The 24,115-nt window shown below is 40.4% G+C and overlaps 1 protein-coding gene across 2 annotated transcripts in view; it reads left to right on the top strand.

Moving 5' to 3' along the window:
- Positions 1-24,115, top strand: part of LOC124612496 (isoleucine--tRNA ligase, mitochondrial) — a 100,831-nt gene that overhangs the window by 51,044 nt on the left and 25,672 nt on the right. For both annotated transcript variants that reach the window (XM_047140733.1, XM_047140734.1), the window contains exons 5-11: positions 4,656-4,705; positions 8,457-8,779; positions 16,591-16,760; positions 19,486-19,722; positions 19,811-19,977; positions 20,077-20,206; positions 20,288-20,445. In XM_047140733.1, the coding sequence (XP_046996689.1) occupies positions 4,656-4,705; positions 8,457-8,779; positions 16,591-16,760; positions 19,486-19,722; positions 19,811-19,977; positions 20,077-20,206; positions 20,288-20,445 (1,235 nt within the window). The remainder of the gene's footprint in view (positions 1-4,655; positions 4,706-8,456; positions 8,780-16,590; positions 16,761-19,485; positions 19,723-19,810; positions 19,978-20,076; positions 20,207-20,287; positions 20,446-24,115) is intronic.

Here is a 24,115-nt window from a genome sequence, read left to right as displayed (position 1 = left end):
GGAGACTTACCATGCAGGATGAGAGGGAAAGACTGAGTGTTGGGGACTGCATCTGACAAGATTTGAAAACCTGAGAGCTTAAAGGTGGAAGACAGGATAATATGCAGACTGACATTAATGCTTGAACATCAGATGTGAGTTAATAAGAGTGGAAAGCTAAGTGCATTGTACGTAACAGATGTGCAAGGGGGGCAGTGAAAAATAGACGGGAAAAACAATGAAAGACATAGAAAACTGAAACGGAGGGAAGCAAAGAGTAGTTACAGTGAAGAAGCACTGGGATAGAAGAAATTAACATAAATCAACACCAGGTAGGTGGCGATAACTAAGGACATGTTATAGTGCTAGTTCCCACCTGTGGAGATCTGAGAATCTGGTGTCTGTGGGAAGAATCAAGATGGCGCGTGTGGAGAAACAGGTGCCGAGGTCACGAATGTCATGTTGAAGAGCATGCTCTGCTACAGGATATTGCAAGTTGCCAGTATACACCCTCTGCCTGTGTTCATTCATCCTAATTGATAATTTGGTGGTAGTCATATTGATGTAGAAGGCCAAAAAGTGTTTACATAACAATGTTTTATTTTGTAGGTGGCTTTCCGTTTGATAGTATATGTTTTACCAGTTACAGGGCTGTTATAGGTGGTGGTAGGAGAGTGCATAGGGCAAGTCTTGCAGCAGTGACAGTCACGTGGGTAGGGGCCATACAGTAGGGAGATGGGTGCAGAAGGAGCACAAGCTATGAAAAGAATATTGTGGAGATTGGGAGGGCAACAGAAAGCTATTCTAGGTGGGGTGGGCAAAATTTTAGATAAAATGGATCTCATTTCAGGGCATGATTTTAGGAAATCATGGCCCTGTTGAAGTAGCTGATTAACACGTTCCAAACCAGGATAATACTGAGTCACCAATTGTGTGCTCTGAAGCTGTTTTTTGGAGAGATCAGAAGTACCAGGATTGGATGTGATGGCCTGGGATATCTGCTTTTTAACTAGGCTGGTAGGGTAATGAATGCTGAGGTGAGAATGGTGGTGTATTGCTGTAAAGAATCTGCATCTGAACAAATACATTTGCCTTGTGTGCCATCACTGTATTGGAGGGAACATTTGACATGGAAAGGTTGGCAGCGCTCAGAATGTAAGTACTGTTGTTTGTTGGTAGGTTTAATGTGGACAGAAGTGCGTAGCTGCCCTTCGGTGAGTTCGACATCAACATCAAGGAAAGTGGTATGGGATTTGGAATAGGACCATGTTAAATTTTTGATTGGGAGAAGGTATTCAGAGATTCCAGGAATTGTAGTGGGTCAGCCTGACCATGAGTCCATATGGTAAAGATGTCATGTTCGTATCTGAACCAAACTTGGGGCTAAAGAATAACGGATCACAGGAAGTCCCTTCCAAGTGACCCATGGATAGGTTGGCATAGTAAGGAGCCATCATTGTTACCATTGCCGTACCCCTGATCTGTTTGTATGTATGCCCCTCAAAGGTGTAGTGGTTGTTGGTAAGTATAAAGCTGATTAAGGTGAGTAGGAAAGATGTCATAATTTTTGAATCAGGTTGGTGCTGATTGAGGAAAAGTTCAGCAGCAGACAGACCATGTACATGGGGGATATTGGTGAAGAGGGAGGTGGCATCAATGGTGACAAGCAAGGTGTGTGGTGGGAGTGGGATAGGCACAGATTTCAGACGATTTAGGAAATAGTTGGTATCTTTGATGCATGTGGGGAGTCTTTGTGCTATGGGTAGCAGGTATTGGTCAAAAAAGGCAGATATATGTTCGGTGGATGCTTTGAAGCCAGCAACTATAGGACGGCCAGGATGATTGGGTTTGTGGTCCTTAGGAAGAAGGTAAAAGGTGGAGGTGTGTTGTTTGGGTGGGGTGAGAAGATCTATGGATTGAGGTGTTAGTCCTTGTGAGGAGCCTGAGGTTTTAAGGAAGGACTGCAGGTCACTTTGAATCACAGGGATGGGATCTTGATGGCAGATACTGTATTGTAGTGGTGTCAGACAGCTGGCATAGACCTTCACTAACATACATCTTTCGGTCAAGTACTACAGTACTAGATCCTCTTTCTGCTGAGAAGATAATGGTGGAGTCATCAGCTTTTAGGGAACATAGAGCCTGGAGTTCTGCAGAGGACAGGTTAGGGTCATATTGTAGGAACCTGAGGAAGGGTTGCGAAGCAATGCTGGATGTGAAGAATTTTTGGGAGGCTTGTAAGGGATGATTTTGAGGTAGTGGTGGTGGATCAAGTTGGGATTGTGGTCTGAACTGTTCAAGGCAGGGTTCGATATCAGGTTTGCTGTTGTAAAGGTTTTGGAAATGGGTTGCAAAGTGATATTTCTGATGGATATTATGTGTGAAGGAAAGTAGGTCCTTCAACAAAGCAGTATGATCAAATGCAGGTTTAGGGCTGAAGGTGACACGCTTAGATAATACAGATAATTCAGGAGTGGAGAGTGCTTTAGATGAGAGGTTAAGGACACTGTAGTTTGTGACTGGTTCTTGGGATTATGGGTTATTCTTGGTCTGGGAGGTAATGGTGAAGAACGTAGGATGTGAAGGTCATTGGCCAAGCTCGGTTTGTAGGAGAGGATTGGTGGTTGATGGTAAGGCTGTGTAGGGAGCTACAGAGGGACAGGAAGGGAAACACCATTGTTCAGGCAGTTTAAGAGAAGGTGGGATAGCTTTTTGAGGTGAAGTCTGACATGTTGTTGCAGTCTGAAGTTGGCTAGGCTGATGATAGCATTCAAGGAAACATGAGGGGCAGATAACTTCAGGATTTTGTAGAAGGAGAGAAGTCTGATAGAGTGTAAATTGGCCTAATGAGGCATATAGGTCATTTACTAGACTTCTGTCCACATTAAACCTACCAACAGACAACAGTACTTATATTTTGACAGCTGCTGTCCTTTCCACATCAGACGTTCCCGCCCATGTAGCCTTGGCATCCGAAGCAAATGTGTTTGTTTGGATGCAGACTTTTTACAGCAATACACCACCATTCTCAACTCAGCTTTCACTGCACGTAATTACCTCACCAGCCTAGTTAAAAAACAGGTATCCTGGGCCATGACATCAATCCTGGTACTGCCGATCCCTCCAAAACACATATTCGGAGCACACTATTGGTGAATCAGTATTATCTTGGTTTGGAATGTGTTAATTAGCCACTTCAACAGGGCCTTGATTTCCTAAAATCATGCCCTGAAATGAGATCCATTTTATCTGAAATTTTGCCCATCACATCTAGAATAGCTTTCCGCTGCCCACCCAATCTCCACATTGTTCTTGTCAGGCGCTATGCTCCTTCTGCACTCATCTCCCTACTGTATGGCTCCTACCCCTGTGACTGTCACCACTGTAAGACTTGCCTTATGCACTCTCCTACCACCACCTATAACAGCCCTGTAACTGGCAAGACATATACTATCAAAGGTAGAGCCACCTAAAAGACAACATGTCATGTAGCAGTTGTTATATGAACACTGTTCAGCCTTCTACATTGGCATGACTACAACCAATTTATCGATTAGGATGAATGGGCATAGGTAGAGGGTGTATACTAGCAACTTGCAATATCCTGTTGCAGAGCATGCTCTACAACATGACATTCATGACCTCGGCACTTATTTCACCACATGTGCCATCTGGATTTTTCCCTGAGACACCAGTTTCTCAGAACTCCACAGGTGGGAACTAACTCTACAACATGTCCTTGGTTCTCGACACCCACCCACCCTTAATTTACATTAATTTTTTCCATTCCAGCACTTCTTCACTGTAGCTACTCTTTGCTTCACTCCATTTTAGTTTTCTAGCCTTGCATTATCTTTCCCATCTATTTTTCACCAACCCCCTCGCACCTCTGTTATGTACAGTGCTGCTGCTAGTTGTTGAGTAGATTTTTTATATATCCAATTACACAATTAACTTAGAATTTTTTTGGTTTATGGAGATATTATAGCCATTTTTCACCATTGATACACTTAACAATGACAGTTTTATTGTAGTGCAATTTGACATGTGATGTTTATCCCTGGTTTTATTATGTAAATGCTAACATGCGCCCTTGAAAAAATACAAGTATTAAGACAATATGTTTTGCACAAGAAATGTTCACACATCTCTTGTCAGTATTTCTTTTTTTTAAATTTTGTATAAAAGTCTCAAAACATGGCTGTGGTTGTGATCTAGGCCATTGTGTGTGAATAGTGCAAATTAACATGTAGTAAGCAAAATTTTGCTGTGGCCATTAGGGCATAGGCAAAGGTAGACATAGGTAACAATCTGCAGAAAAAGTAGTTAAATTCAAAGCTATTGCCCTGAAATGTGTGAAGAATACATAATGACATGACTGTACGTAATTACATGTGATTAAAATTGAGTGTTTCTAAAAGTTGGTGTGCTTTCAATTTATCAGTGCCACAGGCTCTGTATGTAGGGGCTAAGAACAGCTAAAAGTTGGAGGAAAGAGAGAGAGAGAGAGAGAGAGAGAGAGAGAGAGAGAGCAGGAGCAGATACACACAGTTTTATTCTTTAACTTCCACACGTGGTCAGGTACTTACTTTCAATACATTTGAAAAATATTCAGTTAAAAGACCATGTTCTTAAATGTTATTGCATTTGCTTCATATGGCAATATTTGTTTTCAGGGTTTGATCTATAGAGCATATAAACCAGTTTTCTGGTCTCCATCATCAAGGTAAGTAACTTCTTCTTTTTATTATATGTGTGACATTTAAGCTAATATATGGGATAAATGGTGTCAGTTACATATTAAGACAGATTTAGCATTAGCCATGAAAGTGAAATGATTTTTTTTTATGTTTCTCAGTTTTGTGTAACTGTAGCTTTTATTTGTTACTGCTTCTTAATAAAGTGGTTGTGTGGTGCTTAAGTTATGGCTACAAATCCAGTCTCCAGTTAGTCTTATGATTATTTTTTCTATCACAGATTGCTTTCTTTCACAACTGATAATACTTTGTGTGTGTGTGTGTGTGTGTGTGTGTGTGTGTGTGTGTGTGAAAATGGCAGGATATATCCTGGCTCAATGTTCATACTCAACTATAGGCTCCATTATAACTGGCTGGTAAATCAGTTCAGAGACTGGAGGAAGGCAACAGCATATCACCTCCAATAGGGCCATGGCCAGTGAAGCACTGAGGTGCTCATCCAACCTATAGGTTGAAGACAGTTTTATTATTATTATTATTATTATTATTGTTGTTGTTATTATTATAGTAAGAAAGTTCTGGAAAAATGTACATAATTTAATACAGGAGTGTGCCTTTTGATGACACAATGCTTCTGGTATTCAGGCAGTGGTCTAGTTTACTCCTAAATTATTTTTAATAATAATAGTGATATCATTTTTATTATTGTAGTATATGGAAAACAAAAATTAGAATTTTACTCACTGCAGATCTGTCATTAGTGATACCTGTTTTTACCTATTTTTTGTATTACTAATTTGTGAATGTAAAAACGTCTCATTGATTTTTTATAACATCTTTATTTCCTCTACTGCTTTTTGTATTAAAGCTAATTGTAAGATTTCTTCATCTCCTCAAACATGTCCTGCTCCACAGTCTTGTAAGATTGTAAAAACTTCCTTTGCTCTGTACTTACGGTCACTTTTATATTTTGTGACCTGAAATATTAACTCAGTGCTATGACCCATGTTTTATTTTCTAGCCCAACTTTTTATTTAGTTTTAATTTATAGAATTTGTGAATAACTTTGAATGAATGATATGACCTCTTACCAGATGATTTCCTCTGGCAATACCAGTTACATACAAACCACTGAGCAGTAAATAATGTACGTCTCAAGTCGAGAGGGTGGTGCTGTGTGCAGTTGACGATATGTATAAATAAAACCAGGATGCAAATGTTATTGGACCACTGTTATTTAGATCTGAATTCTCTTAGCTGAATGCTGGGGACAGATTCTTCAGTTAGGACACTTCTCTTTCTGGTCTCTTGCCTTGACATTTTGACTTCATAGTTGTAAAACAAGCTTCCTATTCTGCCATGAAGTAACCCTCTAAACGAGTGCCAAATGGGGTGATAAGAAATAGAACTCGTAACTGAGAAGATGAAGGTTCAAATACCCATCCAGTCATGCACGATTTGTGTGTTTTATGGTTTCTGTAAATGGCATTAATCAAATGCTGGCATGGTTCTGTGAACAAAGCAATGAATGATTTCTTTCTGCACTCTTGTCTGTCCAACATACTGCACCTGTAAGATGACCTCTGTCAGAGAGAGGTTACTGTTTGTTAAGCTGTACTTTGGCTTAAGTTCAGAGAAAAGGGCATTTCAGTTTGTATGCTAACTCTCCACAGTATGGGTCCCCAGTACAGAAGGAAATAACCCAATGAAAATCTTCTATGTTTGACAGGATTGGTTGTTATTGATGCAAGTTTTGATTTCCCAAGGAAGTTTAAACTTGTTTAGATTTCCCAAGGAAGTTTAAACTCCAGTAAATGGATTCAAAAGTGGTCTTAGATGTTATAAATATCTTCTTTACAACCAAAAATAATTGAATAAATTAATGTAACTATTCTTCATATGGTTGAAGTTGGTTGGTTGGTTGGTTGTTTGGGGGAAGAGACCAAACAGCGAGGTCATCGGTCTCATCGGATTAGGGAAGGATGGGGAAGGAAGTCGGCCGTGCCCTTTCAAAGGAACCATCCCGGCATTTGCCTGGAGAGATTTAGGGAAATCACGGAAAACCTAAATCAGGATGGTCGGACGCGGGATTGAACCGTCGTCCTTCCGAATGCGAGTCCAGTGTGCTAACCACTGCGCCACCTCGCTCGGTGTGGTTGAAGTATTGAGCAGTTGACAGACATGTAAACAAGACTGAAATCATCCCTAATATTGTGGACAATGTTATTTCTTGAGGGGGGGGGGGGAGGAGGAGGAGGAGGAGGAGAAGAAGATTAGTGCTTAACATCCCATCAACAAAAAGGGCATTACAGATAGAGCACAATTGGATTAATTGGATTAGGGAAGGATGGGGGAGGAAATCAGCTGTGCCGTTTCAGAGGAACGGTACCGGCATTTGCCTGAAGGTAGAATGGAAAATCACGGCTATTTCTTGGAGCTAACAGACTAACACACAAACAATTGCTGTGACACTGGAGTCAAACGGGGATAGTTGCAGTTGACCACTTTATTCCTCAACTATATGGTGAGTAGTTACCTTTACTTTTTGCATTATTGTATTCCACTCAGAATTTTCTAGAGTAAGGTACAGTAAGACTGTAATGATGATCCACTGTGTGTTTCAGAGAAGACTCAAAGAGTGAGCCATGTCACTCAGTTGGCAGATCCAAAATTTTAAATAACCAGACAGGGATGTATGTGTTTTAGTAGACATGAAACTTCATTGTGTTGCTTTCTGCATAGCTGGATGCATAATGAGACATCACACAGTAAAAAAGTACAGCAGTGTTAGGCAAAATTATAGTTATTATTGTGAATGCATCAGTCATTTATAGCATATAATTTTTTAATTTTTAAAAATACTTATTGATCCTGGTAGAAGTCCCCCTTTTAGCCTGTACAGTTAACAGAGTATGCTGAGTGGGGTGCATAGGACTGAGCCCACCTCTATCACACCCTCCATCTTATCAGAAATGAAATCCACATCCATACTCAACCCAGCCTTCTCAGATGTTGCCTATGTTTGTAGTGTAGGTCCAGTGTTCTTCGTATTATGTATTTTAAAGTTCTATGTACTGTGCTTCATAACCCATTTTTTGTGATTTAGATGCTTTGGTTACATACATCACAATAATTTAAAAATAAATTGGGAAACTTTCCTTGTTTCTTTAAATTTGTAGCCTCATGTCATTTTAATGTTTCTGAGGTAAACATGTGGAGCCCAGGATGATTTGGAATTAATACACTTCTCCACATAAAAACACACAGTTCACTCATATTGAATAATTACCCTCAGAGATATAACTCCATTTACAGATATGTGTTGAATCTGTGAAAGCAAAAGTTCTGGCTGGCATGAATGCCAGAGCAGTGCTGGCATAGACGTTTATCCTTCCTCTTTAGAATGGTGACACTGTACCATTTTTTAGCTGAGTTATTGAAATATTAAATTACTTTAATATAGCTGTAGATTATTTGGACATAGGTACCTCTCCAATTTTGGCACTGATTTTAAACTAAAAGTTAAAGTGTTTACTCTGATGAGGTGCCTTCATAGGGGTTTGACTTTGGTTTGTGTGTAACTGCACAGTTGTGCATGTGACCCTTACATGATGAGAATAATTCTTCTTTGAGCCAGATATCAATGTTGAACTCTCCTGCCTTAAAGTCCCATGTTACTACCAAACTGCAGAAGTCAGCCAAGTGAATATTTTGTCTTTAGATAATACTGATCAAAGAAAACTTCATTTTTATTTAGTTTTAACACCCAAAAATTTTCAGGACAGCACTGGCAGAAGCTGAGCTGGAATATAACCCAACTCACTGCAGTCAGGCTGTTACGGTACGCTTCCTGATAAAGGACCTACCGCCACAACTGAAAAAAATTACACCCCAACATGTATCACAAGTGTATTTGTTAATATGGACCACAACTCCTTGGACTCTGCCAATGACAAGTGCAGTATGTTATAGTCCAGAGATGACATACAGTGCAATTCATTTGGACAATTCAAAAGATGAACTGTACATTTTAGCTTCTGAATGTATGAAGGACTTGCTAAACAAGACTGGAGCACAAGCAGAAGTTATCTCATCTTTTAAAGGTAAATTAATTCTCTGTACTTTCTATACCTGCTTTTTAACAGGGCGACAGCTGCAGAATCGAGCAGATGTGTTAGGAGCAGCACCAGTTTCTGTTTATATGCAGAATTTGGTTTAAATTTTGTTCTCACATGCCTTGGAAAGGAAGTGAATAGCTTGTGTGTATATAACTGTGTTGACTAGTGTATATTAATTTACTCATATTCTAATTTATTGTAAGTTTTTCCACAAATTTTAATACATTTTCATTGTGTGAGCTAATGTTGGAGTGCTGTGAGAATGTGAAAGGCAGAAGTAGCATAGCAACATTACTCCTTGGGTTAGTGATATGTTCTTTGGTATAGACAAACATTGATGGATAGAGAATGCATCTGTTGTGTATGGATGCAGGGGAGAATTGGCCACTGTCCATAAACAGTAGAAAGCTGTATTGTCCACAGTGGATGGGCCTCATTGTGCTGTCCTGGGCTGCAGTGGTGTTGGGTGACCTGTGACAAATGTTATGGCACCTGGGTGCCTACAGCATCACATGGGATCCCTGATATCACAGAGACTTTTAGCATCCTTGTTCTCAGTCAGTGTTCACCTGATGGTGCATGGTGAACAGTGGCAGGGTTGCGAATCTCAGTGTTATAGGTAACAGTTAGTACTGGCTGAGCAGCTGTCCCCTTATACCTTAAAAACAAGTTTGAGTTATTTCCCTCTGCTGAAAGTACATCTGAGGCAGTATGGAATGCCTTGCTCATTTGGACTGTAGACAACCTTCCTAAAAAGGCCTGAACAAGTGTAGAGGGTGGGATTGCTTGTAATTGGAAGCTCAAGAGTTAGGTGGGTGGTGGAGCCCCTTAGGGAAAAAGCAGACAGGTTAGAAAGGAAGGGCAGTGTCAACTCTGTTTCCTTGTCAGGTGGGAGGGGGATTGCATCCAAGATGTGGAGGAGGCTTTACCAGCAGCAGTTGAGCATACTGAGTGCACACAGCTGCAAATCATTGTTCATATCAGCATGAATGACACTTGCTTGTCAGCATCAGAGGCCGTTTTCGAGTGCTGCAGACAGCTGTCTGCTTTGGTGAGGACAATTAGTCTTACGCATGGCATGAAACCACAGTTAGCGTTTTGTGATATGTTTCCAGAGCTGATCATGTAGTTTGGAGCCGAATGGAAGGTTTAAACCAGAGGCTCAAACAATGTTGTGATTACCATGAATGTTGCTTTCTTGAACTTTGCTGTTGAGTGAAGAATTGTAGGAATCTCCTCTTCCCCCCCCCCCCCTTCCCCCCCCCCTCCCCCCAGCCCTCCCCAACCCAGCACCCTTCGTAGGTCAGGTGTGCACTATATGCAGGAAGTGGCTATATAAGGTTGGTGAAGTATGTGTTATGTGCAAATGGTTGTTTTCTTTAAAAGGGTTGCAAAATTGCTCCACCAGCTCTGTATGATCCATTCTCACTCCAGAAATAGAATAATACTATCTTCTTCTTATTTTTCTTGTGCCTGTATTCTGTACAGTCATGGGGGGGGGGGGGCTTGTTTAAACATGTCTTGGCTTTGTTAATGAATTAGGTGCTGGGTGCCCTTCCTGTCACGTTAGTGTGTGTGAAAGAAGTGCTCCCATTCCAGCGGCAGTGTACTGTAGGTGTCTGGAGGAATGAAGTGTTCCTAGTGATTGGAAATAAGTGCAGGCTATTCCTATTTTCAAGCAGGGCTGTCGAACAGATGCACAAACTGCCGGTCTGTACCTATGATGTGATGTGATGTGAATCTGTTGTGGAATTTTTTATGTTTTACACTCATGAAAATATCCTCTGTAGGAATCAATGTGGATTTCATAAACAAAATCTGTGCTCACTCTGTTTGTCCACTAGACCAAGAAAGAAGATATCGTTGCTCAGGTTGATGCTGTGTTCCTTGCTTTCACATACCAAATTAAGGAAAGTTTTAGCAACAGTTGGATTATATATCAGCAAGTAGTATAAAGCCACCCCCCCAATCCGGTTGTACAGACAAGGCATATCTGTGCTACAAAGTTGATGATGATGTCTTGAAATGGCAATATGGCTGATGTTTGTGAATCAGGTGGCCATTGCAAACAGCCAATCATTAATTTAAATTCACCACCGCTCCTGTTAATCTTGTCCTCAAGAGTTTACCTTTAAATTCATTTCAGATGTTGTTGGTATAACACTACACCTCCTGGAGAATCTAATCTTTCTTTCTGATACTCGTGGTAACTCTGATGAAGCCGTATTTGAAATGGGGGTGCACTGTTTATGTTGACAATTGGTATTGAAGCCCAGGCCTGTTCCTCTGGCTTCATAACCATGGAACGGCCACATATGGTACTGTTTTTAGGAACATGCGCAACTAAAATGAGGAAGGATCTAGTTTGTGTTCACCAATATAATGCTTATGCCTAAGTGGTGGGACTAAAGAGAAATGTGGATGTTGACCATGTGTAATACTGTGTAGATGTTTCTGGTGAAAGTCTCAAGAAACCTCAACATATTACAGATTATAACTCAAGCATAGGAACACTTGATTGTACTGATATGCTAATGAGTCCCCAATCAGTGTGAAAGATGGTGAGGAGGTATAAAGAGTTCCTTTCCCACTTACTCTACTCATGTGTTTTAAATGCTCATGCTCTCCACTGTGTAGTAACAGGGCAAAAAATGTCAACAGGAGACTTCCCTTTGCTCCAGGAAGAGAAATTATAGGCTTATGCCACAGAATGGAGGCAAGGTGACAGGGGGGAGTGCATTGATGACAAGAATCCTCTACAATTTACTTGGAGGCATTGTCCAAGTATTATTGAGAGTGAACATTCAAAGAAGAGTATACCAATGCAGAGATGCACTGTTTACTTTAAACAGAAAGTGCATCAAGAAACAAGGTAAAAATGCAAACATGAAGTTTACACTGACATGTCTCTAAAATTAAATGAAAAAGAAAATATGAGGACAGAAAAATGTTACTAAACACAGATACATGCACAGGAAAGGTAACATTACATTGAAACGCCACTAAAACTCAATGAAAAACAAAAAAATGAAAACGAAAGAATGTTATTAACCTTGGATACTGACACAGGAAAGAGACAATACACTGATATGTCTCCAAAACTAAATGAAAAACAAAAAATAGACACAAAAACATTGAAAAGTATTTTTAACTTTATTAGTGTTGGTTCAAAGCCTGGATCCAAAAGAAGGATGGAAAATGTGTACAGATGGTGTGGAAGCTACTGTAGCATTTAAAACATTCTTACTTTGAAACTTCTATCCAGACGAATTGCCGCTTTCACAAGCATCACAAGCAAAACAGTCACAGTTTCAAGATGCTTTAACATTGATTTTGTATGTGACATACAAGAATTAAAACCACAGCTTTCATTGTCTCAATGTAACAAGATTATATATAATTGCCAGTTCTCAGTATGCAACTATTATTTGGACACAAGTGAAAAGTATTTAGAAACCATGGTTATATGGCTTTGGAGATTGCCTAGAGAATTACACTGTCATGCAAATGCAACTCAAACACGTGACTGCAGTCTCAGGCAACTGAAAGCTCACTGAGTGTGAGTTGTGTTTGCTTGATGGAGAGTGTGTGTGTGTGTGTGTGTGTGTGTGTGCGTGCGTGCGTGCGTGCGTGCTCTACTTTTGAAAAAGGCCTTATGGAGGACAGCAGGTGTTATGGGAGAGTAACTAAGAAAGAACACTCAGATTAATCCAAAGTGACACAGAGCTTTCATCACAGACTACTAAAATTGTACTAAAAACTATAAGAAAGATTTAATTCTTAGGCACAATGCAATATTGACATACCTTTGTGTTTGTGCAGTAATTCATTTCTAGAGGAGCTTTAAAATGACATTCTTTAGGTGTCAGAGTAACTATATTTATTTTGTATTGGAGGGAGTGGGGGCAAAACCCAGAGTGGCAGACAGTCATCATCCCCAGTGCTCCAAAAATATGCAGCTCAGGCGAACCAGTCTGTGCAACAAAACCAATCACAGGAGCGGCTCAAATGCCATCTCTCAGCACAGGTAACAGTATTAGCAACAACAAAGCTGCCCTCAGCATGGAATGCAGTATGCATGTTTGTTGTAACAGTCAAAGGCTTAATTTCAGAAGAAACTGTGAAAGACCTTGGAAAACATATAAAATATAAACAGTCCTAACTATGATATAATTCTTCTGCAGTGTTAATCTTACCCATTGTTGCATTCTAGAAACACAGAGACTTCTCTCAGACTATGTAAATGGTATTGCTATAATATGGTGAAGAATATGGTCATAGCACAATTCAGTATTAATATCATAAGTACTTTATGTGTGGCTTGGTAGCTCAGTGGATAGGTGTCAGATTACAAACCAAAAAGTAGTGGCTCAGTCCTCAGTCATACCATGGAATTTCTTTCACTTCTTTTACCATTGAGTTTTGTGTGTGTGTGTGTGTGTGTGTGTGTGTGTGTGTGTGTGTGAGTGTGTGAAAAACTGGCTGGGTAAGCTAGTTTAAATGTTGGGGAGAGGTGGGGCATATTGCCCCCTACAGGACCATGCCTAGTAAAGCATTGTGTTCAAACCAGTCTTCAGGTTGTCAACAGACTTATTTTTTTAAGCACCTTGTGACAGATTCTGTACATCTGCAGTTTTCATGTGTGTATCATTGTTATATAAAGATTACTAACAAATTAGATACACAGCCACATTTATTTTACTTTTTTCACTCAGTGTATTTACCTGTCCTTGGAAATTTCCCACAAAAATGTTCAGTGACACCCCATTTTTTGTTCCCACATTTTACGTTTTCCCACTTTCTACGTTCATTTTTGTCGATCTCAGCAGAAGTCCTGTTGTCTCAATGCGCTTTCCCATCATTAATGATTCTGTGTTACAACATTTCCCAGGTTTTAGGTTTTCTTTGATGATATCACAATGTTTAACACTGATTTTCATATAGATTTCTGCAAAACGAGCATTGTATTCCTACTCAAAGTTAGCCTTGGAATAAAGCAGAAAATGCAGATTATATGCAAAATTATTGTTCACATAACTTAGCGTTATTGCGGCAATCAAGATTTTCATTGTTAGAGTGTTGGGACATGACCACCTGCATTATAAGTTCATAATGTTTGGAAGGGTGGGAAAGTATGCTGAGTCACTGCCTTATGATAATCACAATTTGATGACAGTGACTCCAGTAGCAAACTTCCTTTTGCTCATTGCGTTGTATTACAACAGCTTTAATTTAGTTTCACAGCCATTTATACAAATAAATGTTGCTTTTGAACATGGCTGTCTCTATAATGTTCTTATATGAATTGTTGTTACTTCCACATGAAGTATGATAATCTGTACTAGGCATGCAGTCTTAGGGTAGTATGACCTGATGGCTGATGTAAACATTCGTCCTAAAGATGGTCCATAACATGATGAGAATTTCTGCCCTCTCTCTCACACGGGATATCCCTAAACCGAGTGACCTTGTCAGCAGCAAGCTGTAGGTTTCACGCTTCTTGTTCCTGTTTCCTGTCAACTTTAGTGTTATAACCAGTATTGTGTTCCAAGTTGTGTTTACCATAATTTTATGATGATTATCGGTAATAAGTCCCACATGAGAATACAAGTATCTCTTTAATATGGCCTCACAAAAGACTTCTCCTTCCATTTTTTTTTTACACCATTGGACAGTATAAGAACAAAGGGGGAAACCTCTGCACGTGTTTGTTTGTGTCAGCACTCAGCCACTGCTATTGCGACTATGACGAAGGTAGTGGCTGAATGCTAATACACACAAAAACACATTTCCTACTTCGTTCCAGTCATGTCCAATGGTGTAACTAAAAGATAGAAGCAAAACTCTTTTGTGACATTAGGCCTACATTCAAAAAATATTTGTGTTTTACTGTGAGGCTTATTATGATAATCATTATAAAATTATGGCAAATAAAACTTGTAACACAATGTTGGCTAAAACACTGAAGTTGGCAGTCTTTGTAAACAGAGAACTTTAGGCACAAAATCTCCAGCTTGTTGTGTTTCCTATGCTTTCCTGTATTGTACACTTTTGTGTGTTTTACTCTTTTTTGTGCCAGTCTGCTGAAATGTATAAAAAGCAAGTTTTACTGTATTTTCAGATAGCATTTGGCAGCTGAAGGGGTCTTCATTTTTAGAAAATTTGTCTTTTTAGGTATGTTTTACATTCAGAAAGAAGAAAGAGTCACAAAGAATCAGATCAGATTTATGAATATGATGACCAATAGCTTTTGAAGCCAATTGTAGTCAGCCAATATACATCCTGAACCATTACACTGAGGTGTTGCCCTGACAAAGGAACTATATTTTGAGCCCAAGTCTTGGCTGAATGGTGTTAAGGGTCTCTGTCACAGAGGCAAGCATTGTTGCATGTTTCATATTTCATGTTACTTTTGTGTGCAACATCACAAATATCAAGGCTCCTCTTATGATAAATAGGTCTCTGCCTTTCTCTTCTCGCCAGACAAAGAATATTTGATTACAACAGGTGTACTGACCAACTTTTTGTTTCACAAATCAGTTGGGGCATCAAGTTACATTGTCAGTGCCTGTAATAGTGCTATTCACATTGCAAGAGGTAAGGTTTCCGAACTTTATGAGCAATACTTTGTTTTGAGAGATGCATGTTCTGGTATCAGGCTGCGCAGAAGTTGAATGCCTGCCAGAGCAAATGGATCTCGATGGACAATAGAGGACTGTGTTGCTACAGCACTGCACTCACCTAGTGAGTGCGCCACCATCTCACCACTTGAATACATTGGCCATAGTGTCCCTCTTAGCTGGCATAAATAACGCTGCACCTCAACCACTCAGTCAGTCATGTACTTCATTTGATAGCGTTTGTCACTATCTCCACTGTACTGCTGTCTATTCGTAGAGAACTTCCCTTTGGATTGTGGCTCGTACTTGGCCTGTTGACAGCATTGTATTGAACTTAGATTGCACATTGTTGTTGCATAGTTGTTATTGACTTGGTCTTGTTGTCTCAGGTCTGCCGTTCAGTCAGCCTGGTTGCTCAGCTCCGGCATGGGGTTGAGTTCCATTCAGAAGCAGTCTTCTCGCCTTGTGTCATGACTGTTTCTCTCCTGTTTTCGGTTGTATCCTGCCACTTGCTGACATAGCACCTGTTTCTCTCACACACAGTGTGATGTCCATGAAGATCATAGCTTCCTCACTTTAATCTGATCTTGCAGAGAGACTTGAATTACAGGTTTAGCTAGGACCAAGTGTAATTGTTTCTGGTGGTTAGGCAGGCACAGATCTTCAGTGAATAATGAAGAAGATTGACCTGCACGATGTGTATCCTCAGTAAATCTAAAAATACATTAGAAGCACCTGAATATTGTAGAATTGTGTGTGTTGTATGAAGTCTCCTGCAAGGATGATCAATCCCAGCCTTCCCCCCCCCCCCCCCCCCCCCCCCCTCAAAAAAAGAAGAAGAAGAAGATAAATAAATTCTCCAGTGTGATGTTTCTTGCTAATAACTGACTACAATAGTCCACAAGTTTCTCTCTGTGCATGATGATAGTTTCTCATTACTGAATTGTTTTACTTTAATTTTGGCAACAATTGTTATCTGTCCCTGGCTGCAAAAGTTATTTACAAAATCACCTCAAGTATTAAAACTCATATTGTTATCTAGAATTCCTAAGACAAGGTAAATTTCTTTGGTATCCTCAAATTACTTTTAGCTTTACATTTTGAAACTCAAGTGATTATTATTTCTTTTTGCACACTTCAAATCAGTTTTAAATCCTTTTGTCTCTACTGTTGTAGGTGACATGTTGAGGAATACATTCTATGAGCATCCTCTAAAGCAAGGATGCAACTTGCCTTTGCTTCCTTCAGACCATGTCTCAACTGGCAAAGGCAGTGGATTGGTGCATACATCTCCAGCCCATGGCCACGATGATTTCTTGGTTGCTTTAAAACATGGAATTTCCTTGGTTTGTTCTTCCTTTTTCGTTTTCGTATGTTGCAATTTGCTAGTATAAGTGGCAAGAAAATAAAAAAAATGTTATTTACTGTTTAAAGTTATGCCCTCTCTTCCATTGATTAAGCATTTCACAAATCACAATATGTTTCACCTTGACTAGTATTAAATTTGTATAGTTATGGTTGCAATTTTGGCATGTGGACCATTGTCAAGTAATAGTTCACAATGAAATATTGAGGCATAATGAACTATTTTAAGAGGACATCGTCCTTGTATCAACCATATATCACTTTTGCTTAAGTTTATCATCTTCACTGGTACATGAAGTGTTCATCTTCTAGGTCAGTGAAAAATTTCCGCAGTTGCAGTTACAATTCCAGTAATGTAATGTGCACACATGGAAGTTTTTCACCGATGAAGGAAATGAACATTTCATGTTCAAATGAAGATGATAAACTGAAGTATATGTGACATGCAAAAAGAATGTCACTTCAGTTCTTGAGAATGGAGTTGTAGCTATGAAACATCTTGAGCTATAGCAAGAAAATTAAATACCACGACTGAAGACGATGTACTAATAACAAAAATATTCCTAACTTGTCATCAGCTTACTTCAAATCATCATCATCATCATCATCATCATCATCAATGTTCTGCCAAAAGGCAGGTTTTCACGTGGTAGTTCTCCAGGCTGTCCAGTCTTCTGCCATCCTCTTCAGATCTGCACTTCGAATGGCAGAAAAAAAACTACGACATGACAGATGGTAGTAGTGCTTCCCACCATATCTCCATTAGGCATCTGACATATTGACAGTCAACTTTGGATCATTGATGCTGAGTTTGATTCCATTACACCCACACTGCTCATTCAGGTCTCTGAACAAAGATTCAATTTATGGTCCAATGGTGTATCAAAGCTATATAATATTCACAAATATTTGCATAACCTGCATGGAAAGATTCAGTTCATGTTTGAATTACAGGAGCATGATGTGATTCCATTTATAGATGTGAACACATGTAGGACATTGGATGGCAGGCAAGGGCACTGACAATACCAGAAGCCAATACAAACACACACAGATAAGTATTTAGGTGCCACATCCCAACTGCACCCACTGCAGAAGAATTTGGTGATCCTCTCGTTGATGACTCATACACAGAATCTCAGTGATGTTCATGATAGAACACAGGATCTTAAAATCGTGTGTACTACCTTCTTGGTCAGTGACTGTACAAATGCTTTGCTCACTGCAGACATGTACAAGATGTGAAGAAGAATAATTAAAGGCCAATAGCAACACAAATCCTGGAACATGAGCAGTATTTTCAAATGCCACTTCAAATCAGCTCTGATTGATGCTGGAAAGAGCAATCCAGGTAGATAAAATTTAATCAGAGTTGTATACTTGCCAAACATCCAGGAATGATGTAATGTATAATCAAGGAGGCCATTGACATACTAAAACTTCCTAACAGTATGGATAGAGAAGAATGCTTTAGGTTTGCACCATACCATATGGCAGCCACCAGAGCCCAACAAGCCACACTGATAGTTTGATTTATGAGTGTTACTGGCAAGGAACTGCATTTGTGTGTCCAGTAATCCACATGAGGAAAATAACACTCATAGTAGTCAAAATCCTATTCGTCAAGTGCCTGTCAGTCGTTGCGTGTATTGAATGAGGCAATCAGCAACACCAGATCTTCACTCTGACCACTAAAGGAAACCAGCCAGATATAAGATTCCCATTCCCTCCAGCCCAGTAAGCCAGTTTGGCAATTTTTGAAACTGTGACATGATGCCATGTGCAGAAGAGGAATCATAACAGAATATTATTGGGCATTCACTAATACACTTCATCAGTTTCTACATTAGTAGACCCAGAGAAAGCCCACTGCAACTGGGGTCAAAATGTTGGTTTTATCCATATAATGACAGCTATTTTATAACATGATGTCCCTCTACACCCAGAAAGCCTTTATATTAATTTACAATAATATTTAATATATTACATATTATGTAAACTTCACAGAGTAGGAGCAATCCCCGTAATTTGTCGAAAAGCACAATGTAAACTTTTATAACAACTTCTTGTCCCAGGCACTGTTTATCCTTCAGTCCACTTTATACTACATAATGTAGATAATAAGCTTGTACTAATGAAGTGTAACATTTCTATCATTTCCATCAACTGCAAATCCATTAACAAAATTTGTATGATCTTGGGACATTACGTAGTTTCCTTGAGTTGAATGTGAAGTTAAGATTTTGGTTTGCAAATGGTATGGTGTTAATACCAGAAACACTGGAACTCTATGTTCACTCCTAAAACTTGACAAATGCAAAACTACAATATTCAGTTGTACTTATTATGGGGTCCAAATTATAACTATATCTCCATTCTGGAGGATTCTGCACAGTAAATGGCAACCACTGTATAGTGGATGACAGAGGGTTGGCCTGTTACGTATCAGTGGTACTCATGACCGTTCTTGCCCCCATTAGTAAATGGAATTAGATAAATGTGTGTTTCTGTACATGGTGAGTATTGTTTTTTTCTACTTTCATATTTGTCTGTTGACAGAACTTGAAATTTCACTTCCTCAAGATAAGTAGTCATCAGCCATTCAACTTACTTGTGAAAGTTCATACCTTTTACCAAATGAGCATCTTAGCAAACAATGTTTCCTTCAGTGTGTTAGTTCATACAGTACTTTTGTTTCTCTTATAGGAGTGTTTGGTTGATGAAGATGGCTGCTTTATGTCTAAAATTGGGCCAGAGCTTGAAGGTTTACCTGTGTTGTCTGCAGGCAATGAAAAAGTGTTGGTATTGTTGCAGAATGATATTTTGCATCAAGAAAAGTATACACATAGTTATCCCTATGACTGGAGGACAAAGCAGCCAGTTATAATCAGAGCTAGCAAGCAATGGTTTATTGACACTGATGCAATTAAACAAACAGCAATTGTAAGTCTTAGAGCAAAACATTTTTTATAATTCTTTGTCTCACATTAAATGTTTTACACAGTCTCTGATTGATGTTATTAAATATTAGAACAAACTGAGAGCTGTTAACATATTGCCAGAAAAATTCAGTGGAAGTGGTCAGCTAATATCGCTGCTGGACAGGCGACCGTACTGGTGTATCTCAAGGCAGAGAGTTTGGGGCGTACCGATCCCAGTTCTTTACCGACATTCAAATCAGGAAATCTTCGTAACCAGGTAGAGCCTAAAAATTTTTTGTGTTATATGTCAGTTGAACATGTTCATTATACATGACCTAATAATTAGTTTGTAATATTATTATACAATAATTTTTAGACCACTGATCGATCACTTCTGTAATCTTTTGGAAGAACATGGTCCAGATTTCTGGTGGACACTGCCTACTGAGAAACTTGTTGAAGGTTGTGTCTCAGATGTAGATGTACAAGACATAGAAAAAAGTCAGGTGTGTAACATATAATACTGGACTTCATTAGCACAGTTTATCTTTTTTTGATACATTTAATATTTTCTTTTTCTGTTTTAGGACATTTTGGACATCTGGTTTGATAGTGGAATATCATGGTCTTCTGTTTTGGATCAAAAAGTGGCTGACTTATATTTGGAAGGTGTAGACCAAATCACTGGTTGGTTCCAGTCTTCACTAATGACATCAGTTGCACTGCGTGAGGAGCCTCCCTATCGGTTAGTGAAATAAAGTGCTCACTCTGTTTCCTGACACATAATCATTGCTCTTTGTTCAAGTTTATCAGTACTAATAATGAAACTGTGGAACCATCGCATCTGTCTGTTTGAACATGCTAATCTCCAAAAACTACTAGCTGAATTTTCATGGGGCTTTCACGGGTAACTTGAGTATAGCTCCAGGCAATGTATAGGCTTTATTTCATCAAAACTGGAACTTGCAAAAGAAATATACCATAATTTAAAGTTCTATGTAAAATCATCTGCTTAGCTTAGTAATTTGGATTCTTAATTGTAACAGTATAATACACGAAAGAACCAGTAGGTGATGCTGTTAGTTTTGTAGTACACCAAAGAACCAGTAGATGTTGCTCTTAGGTTTTATTTATTTATTATTATTATTTTTTTTTAACTCAGTGCGAAGATGCAAAGTAGACCTAGCTATGTTTATAGTAATGTGCATTTTACCTTGTATACACGTTACTGTAGAAAAGTTAGTAATGATGAAAAAATTCATGTATGGATGAAAGGACTTGGTGTACTTGCTGAAACTGTAGCTCTAACTGGAGATATTACTTTGTATTATAATTATTAATAAAGGGTGATCCTTGACTCCTGTAACCACTAATCGTACATCGCGAACCGGGGGCTCAAGGATGCAACAGTTAAAAAAATTACCAAGCATAGTGCCGCACTGCCCGCTGAGTGCCTAGCGAGTCAGTGATGCAACGTTCCCGATTTGGCTCGGTGCCACATGGTCTGGACGCACCAGCGGTGCGCGCTGCTAGAGCTACTACAGCGTGCATCCGGCATAACACTCCGGCTGGTGCACGCTAAGAAAAAAAAATAGATTGCTTAAGTTTGCTTTGTGACTTGGGTGGCAACTCATGACATTTTGATTTAGTGTTGTTTGTGAAAAAAAGTGTGTAGAGAACAGTTTAGTCTTGCTGAATACACAAGAAAGGCTGAAAAACTGGGGACAGTGCAGTCTCAATAATCCATTGAAGATCATGAGGTGAGACTTACAGCAGCTCGAGAACTTCAAGCTGTAACTCGCTATTTAGAAACTCCTTCCAATAGCAGGGCACAACGTAACTTTAATCAAGAGCATCATGAATTATCTCACCCATCAGAACACTTACCGTACAGCGGAGGTGCTGAGTTGCAGATAGGCGCGCGCGCGCGCGCGCGCGCGCGCACGCACACACACACACACACACACACACACACACACACACACCTGCAGTCTCGGCAACTGAAACCACACTGGGAGCAGCAGCCCCAGTGTGTGATGAGAGCGGCGACTGGGTGGGGTAAGGAGGAGGCTGGAGTGGGGAGGGGGAGGGATAGTATGGTGGGGATGGCAGACAGTGAAGTGCTGCAGGTTAGATGGAGGGCAGGGGAGAGGGGGGGGGGGGGAAGTAGTGGAAAAGTAGAGACATAAAAAGCCTAGGTGTGATGGTGGAATGATGGCTGTGTAGTGCTGGAGGGAACAGAAAAGGGGCTGGAGGGCTGAATGGGTGAGGACAGTGACTAATGAAGGTTGAGGCCAGGAGGGTTACGGGAACATAGGAAAGGGAAAGTTCCCACCTGCACAATTCAGAAAAGCTGGTGTTGGTGGGAAGAATGAATATGGCACAGGCTGTGAAGCACTCATTGAAATGAAGAATACCATGTTTGGCAGTGTGTTCAGCAACAGGGTGGTCCACTTGTTTCTTGCCCACAGTTTGTCAATGGCCATTCATGAGGACAGACAGCTTGTGGGTTGTCATGCCTACATAGAATGCAGCACAGTAGTTGCAGCTTAGTTTGTAGATCACATGAATGGTTTCACAGGTCGCCCTGCCCTTGATGGGATAGGTGATGTTAGTGACCGAATTGGAGCAGGTGGTGGTGGGAGGATGTATGGAACAGGTCTTGCGTCTAGGTCTATTACAGGGGTATGAGCCATGACGTAAGGGACTGGGAGCAGGGCTTGTGTAATGATGGATGAGTATATTGTGTAGGTTTGGTGGACGGTGGAATACCACTGTGGGAGGGGTGGGAAGGATAGTGGGCAGGATATTTCTCATTTTGGGGCATGACAAGAGGTAATCAAAAACCTGGAGGAGAATGTAAGCAGTTGCTCCAGTCCTGGGTGGTACTGAGTTACGAGAGGAATGCTCCTCTGTGGCTGGACGGTGGAACTGTGGGATGTGGTGTGAGACCAGAAAGATAAGGTGTGAGAGATTTGTTTTTGTATAGGGTTGGGAGTATAGTTATCATCAGTGAAGGCTTCAGTGAGACCCTCAGTTTATTTTGAGAGGGACTGCAGATGCGATGACCACGGGTGGCTAGGATGTACAGAAGGGGCTTCCTGGTATCGAAGGGGTAGCAGCTGTCAGACTGGAGGTATTGCTGGTGGTTAGTAGGTTGATATGGATGGAGGTACTGATGCAGTCATCTGTGGGGTGGAGGTGATCATCTAGGAAGGTGGCTTGTTGGGTTGAGTAAGACCAGGTGAAGCAAGTGGGAATGAAGTTGTTGAGGTTCTGGAGGATTGTGGATAGGGTGTCCTCACCTTTGATCCAGATAGAAAAGATGTCATCAGTGAATCTGAACCAGGTGAGGTGTTTAGGATTCTGGGTTTCTAGCAAGGATTCTTCTAGATGGCCCATGAATAGGTTGGCATAGGATGGTGCCCTGGTAGGTGCCCATGGCCATACCCAGGATTTATTTGTAGGTAATGCCTTCAAAGGAGAAGTAATTGTAGTGAGGATGTAGTTGGTCATGGCAACTAGGAAGGAGGTTGTTGATTTGGAATCTGCCGGCACTGGGAAAGTTAATGTTCAGTAGTGGTAAGGCCATGGCCATTAGGAATGTTAGTAAACAGGGAAGTGGTGTCAATAGTGATGAGCAGGGCACTGTGTGGTAAAGGCACAGGAATTGTGGATAGTCGGTGGAGGAAATGGTTGGTATCTTTTTCATAGAAGGTTAGGTTCCGAGTAATATGTCGAAGGTGTTGGTCTACAAGAGCAGAGATTCTCTCAGTGGGGGCACAGTAACTGGCCACAGTGGGGCATCCTGGGTGATTAGGTTTATGGACTTTGGGAAGCATGAAGAAGGAAGGAGTGCTGGGAGTGGTATGGGTGAGCAGAGAGATGGACTCTGGGGAGAGGTTCTGGGATGGGCCTATGGATTTGAGTAGTGACTGGAGATCCTGCTGGAGTACTGGAATGGGGTCACTGTGGCAAGGTTTGTAGGTGGAAGTACCTGACAGCTGGCGGAGTCCTTCCACCAGGTAATCCTTGCGGTTCAAAACAACAGTGGTGGAACCTGTGTCCGCAGGAAGGATTATAAGGTCGGGATCAGTTTTTTAGATGGTGGATTGCGGTTCTTTCTGCAGACATAGTGTAGTTTGCATGTTGAGGGATTTGGGGAATGATGGTGAGGCAAGGTTCGAGGTTAAGAAATTCTGAAAAGTTAACAGAGAGTGGTTTGGGGGCAGTCTGGGTGGATCACAATTGGATGGAGGAGTGAACTGAGTTCCAGCCTGGATTTTCCATTGTTTGATCTTCAGAATACTTCAGCCACAAGGCTTAATGTTTTTTCCCTCTTGTACTTTTCTCCAGCGTAACACCATAGAAGCAGAAATTTTGATGAAAAGTGACACAGGCGAGTGAGTTTTTAT

This window comes from Schistocerca americana, chromosome 4 (assembly GCF_021461395.2).
Source record: "Schistocerca americana isolate TAMUIC-IGC-003095 chromosome 4, iqSchAmer2.1, whole genome shotgun sequence".
Classification (NCBI taxonomy): Eukaryota; Metazoa; Arthropoda; class Insecta; order Orthoptera; family Acrididae; genus Schistocerca; species Schistocerca americana.
Note: the sequence above shows the minus strand (reverse complement) of the source record. Positions and strands in the feature narration are given on the sequence as shown.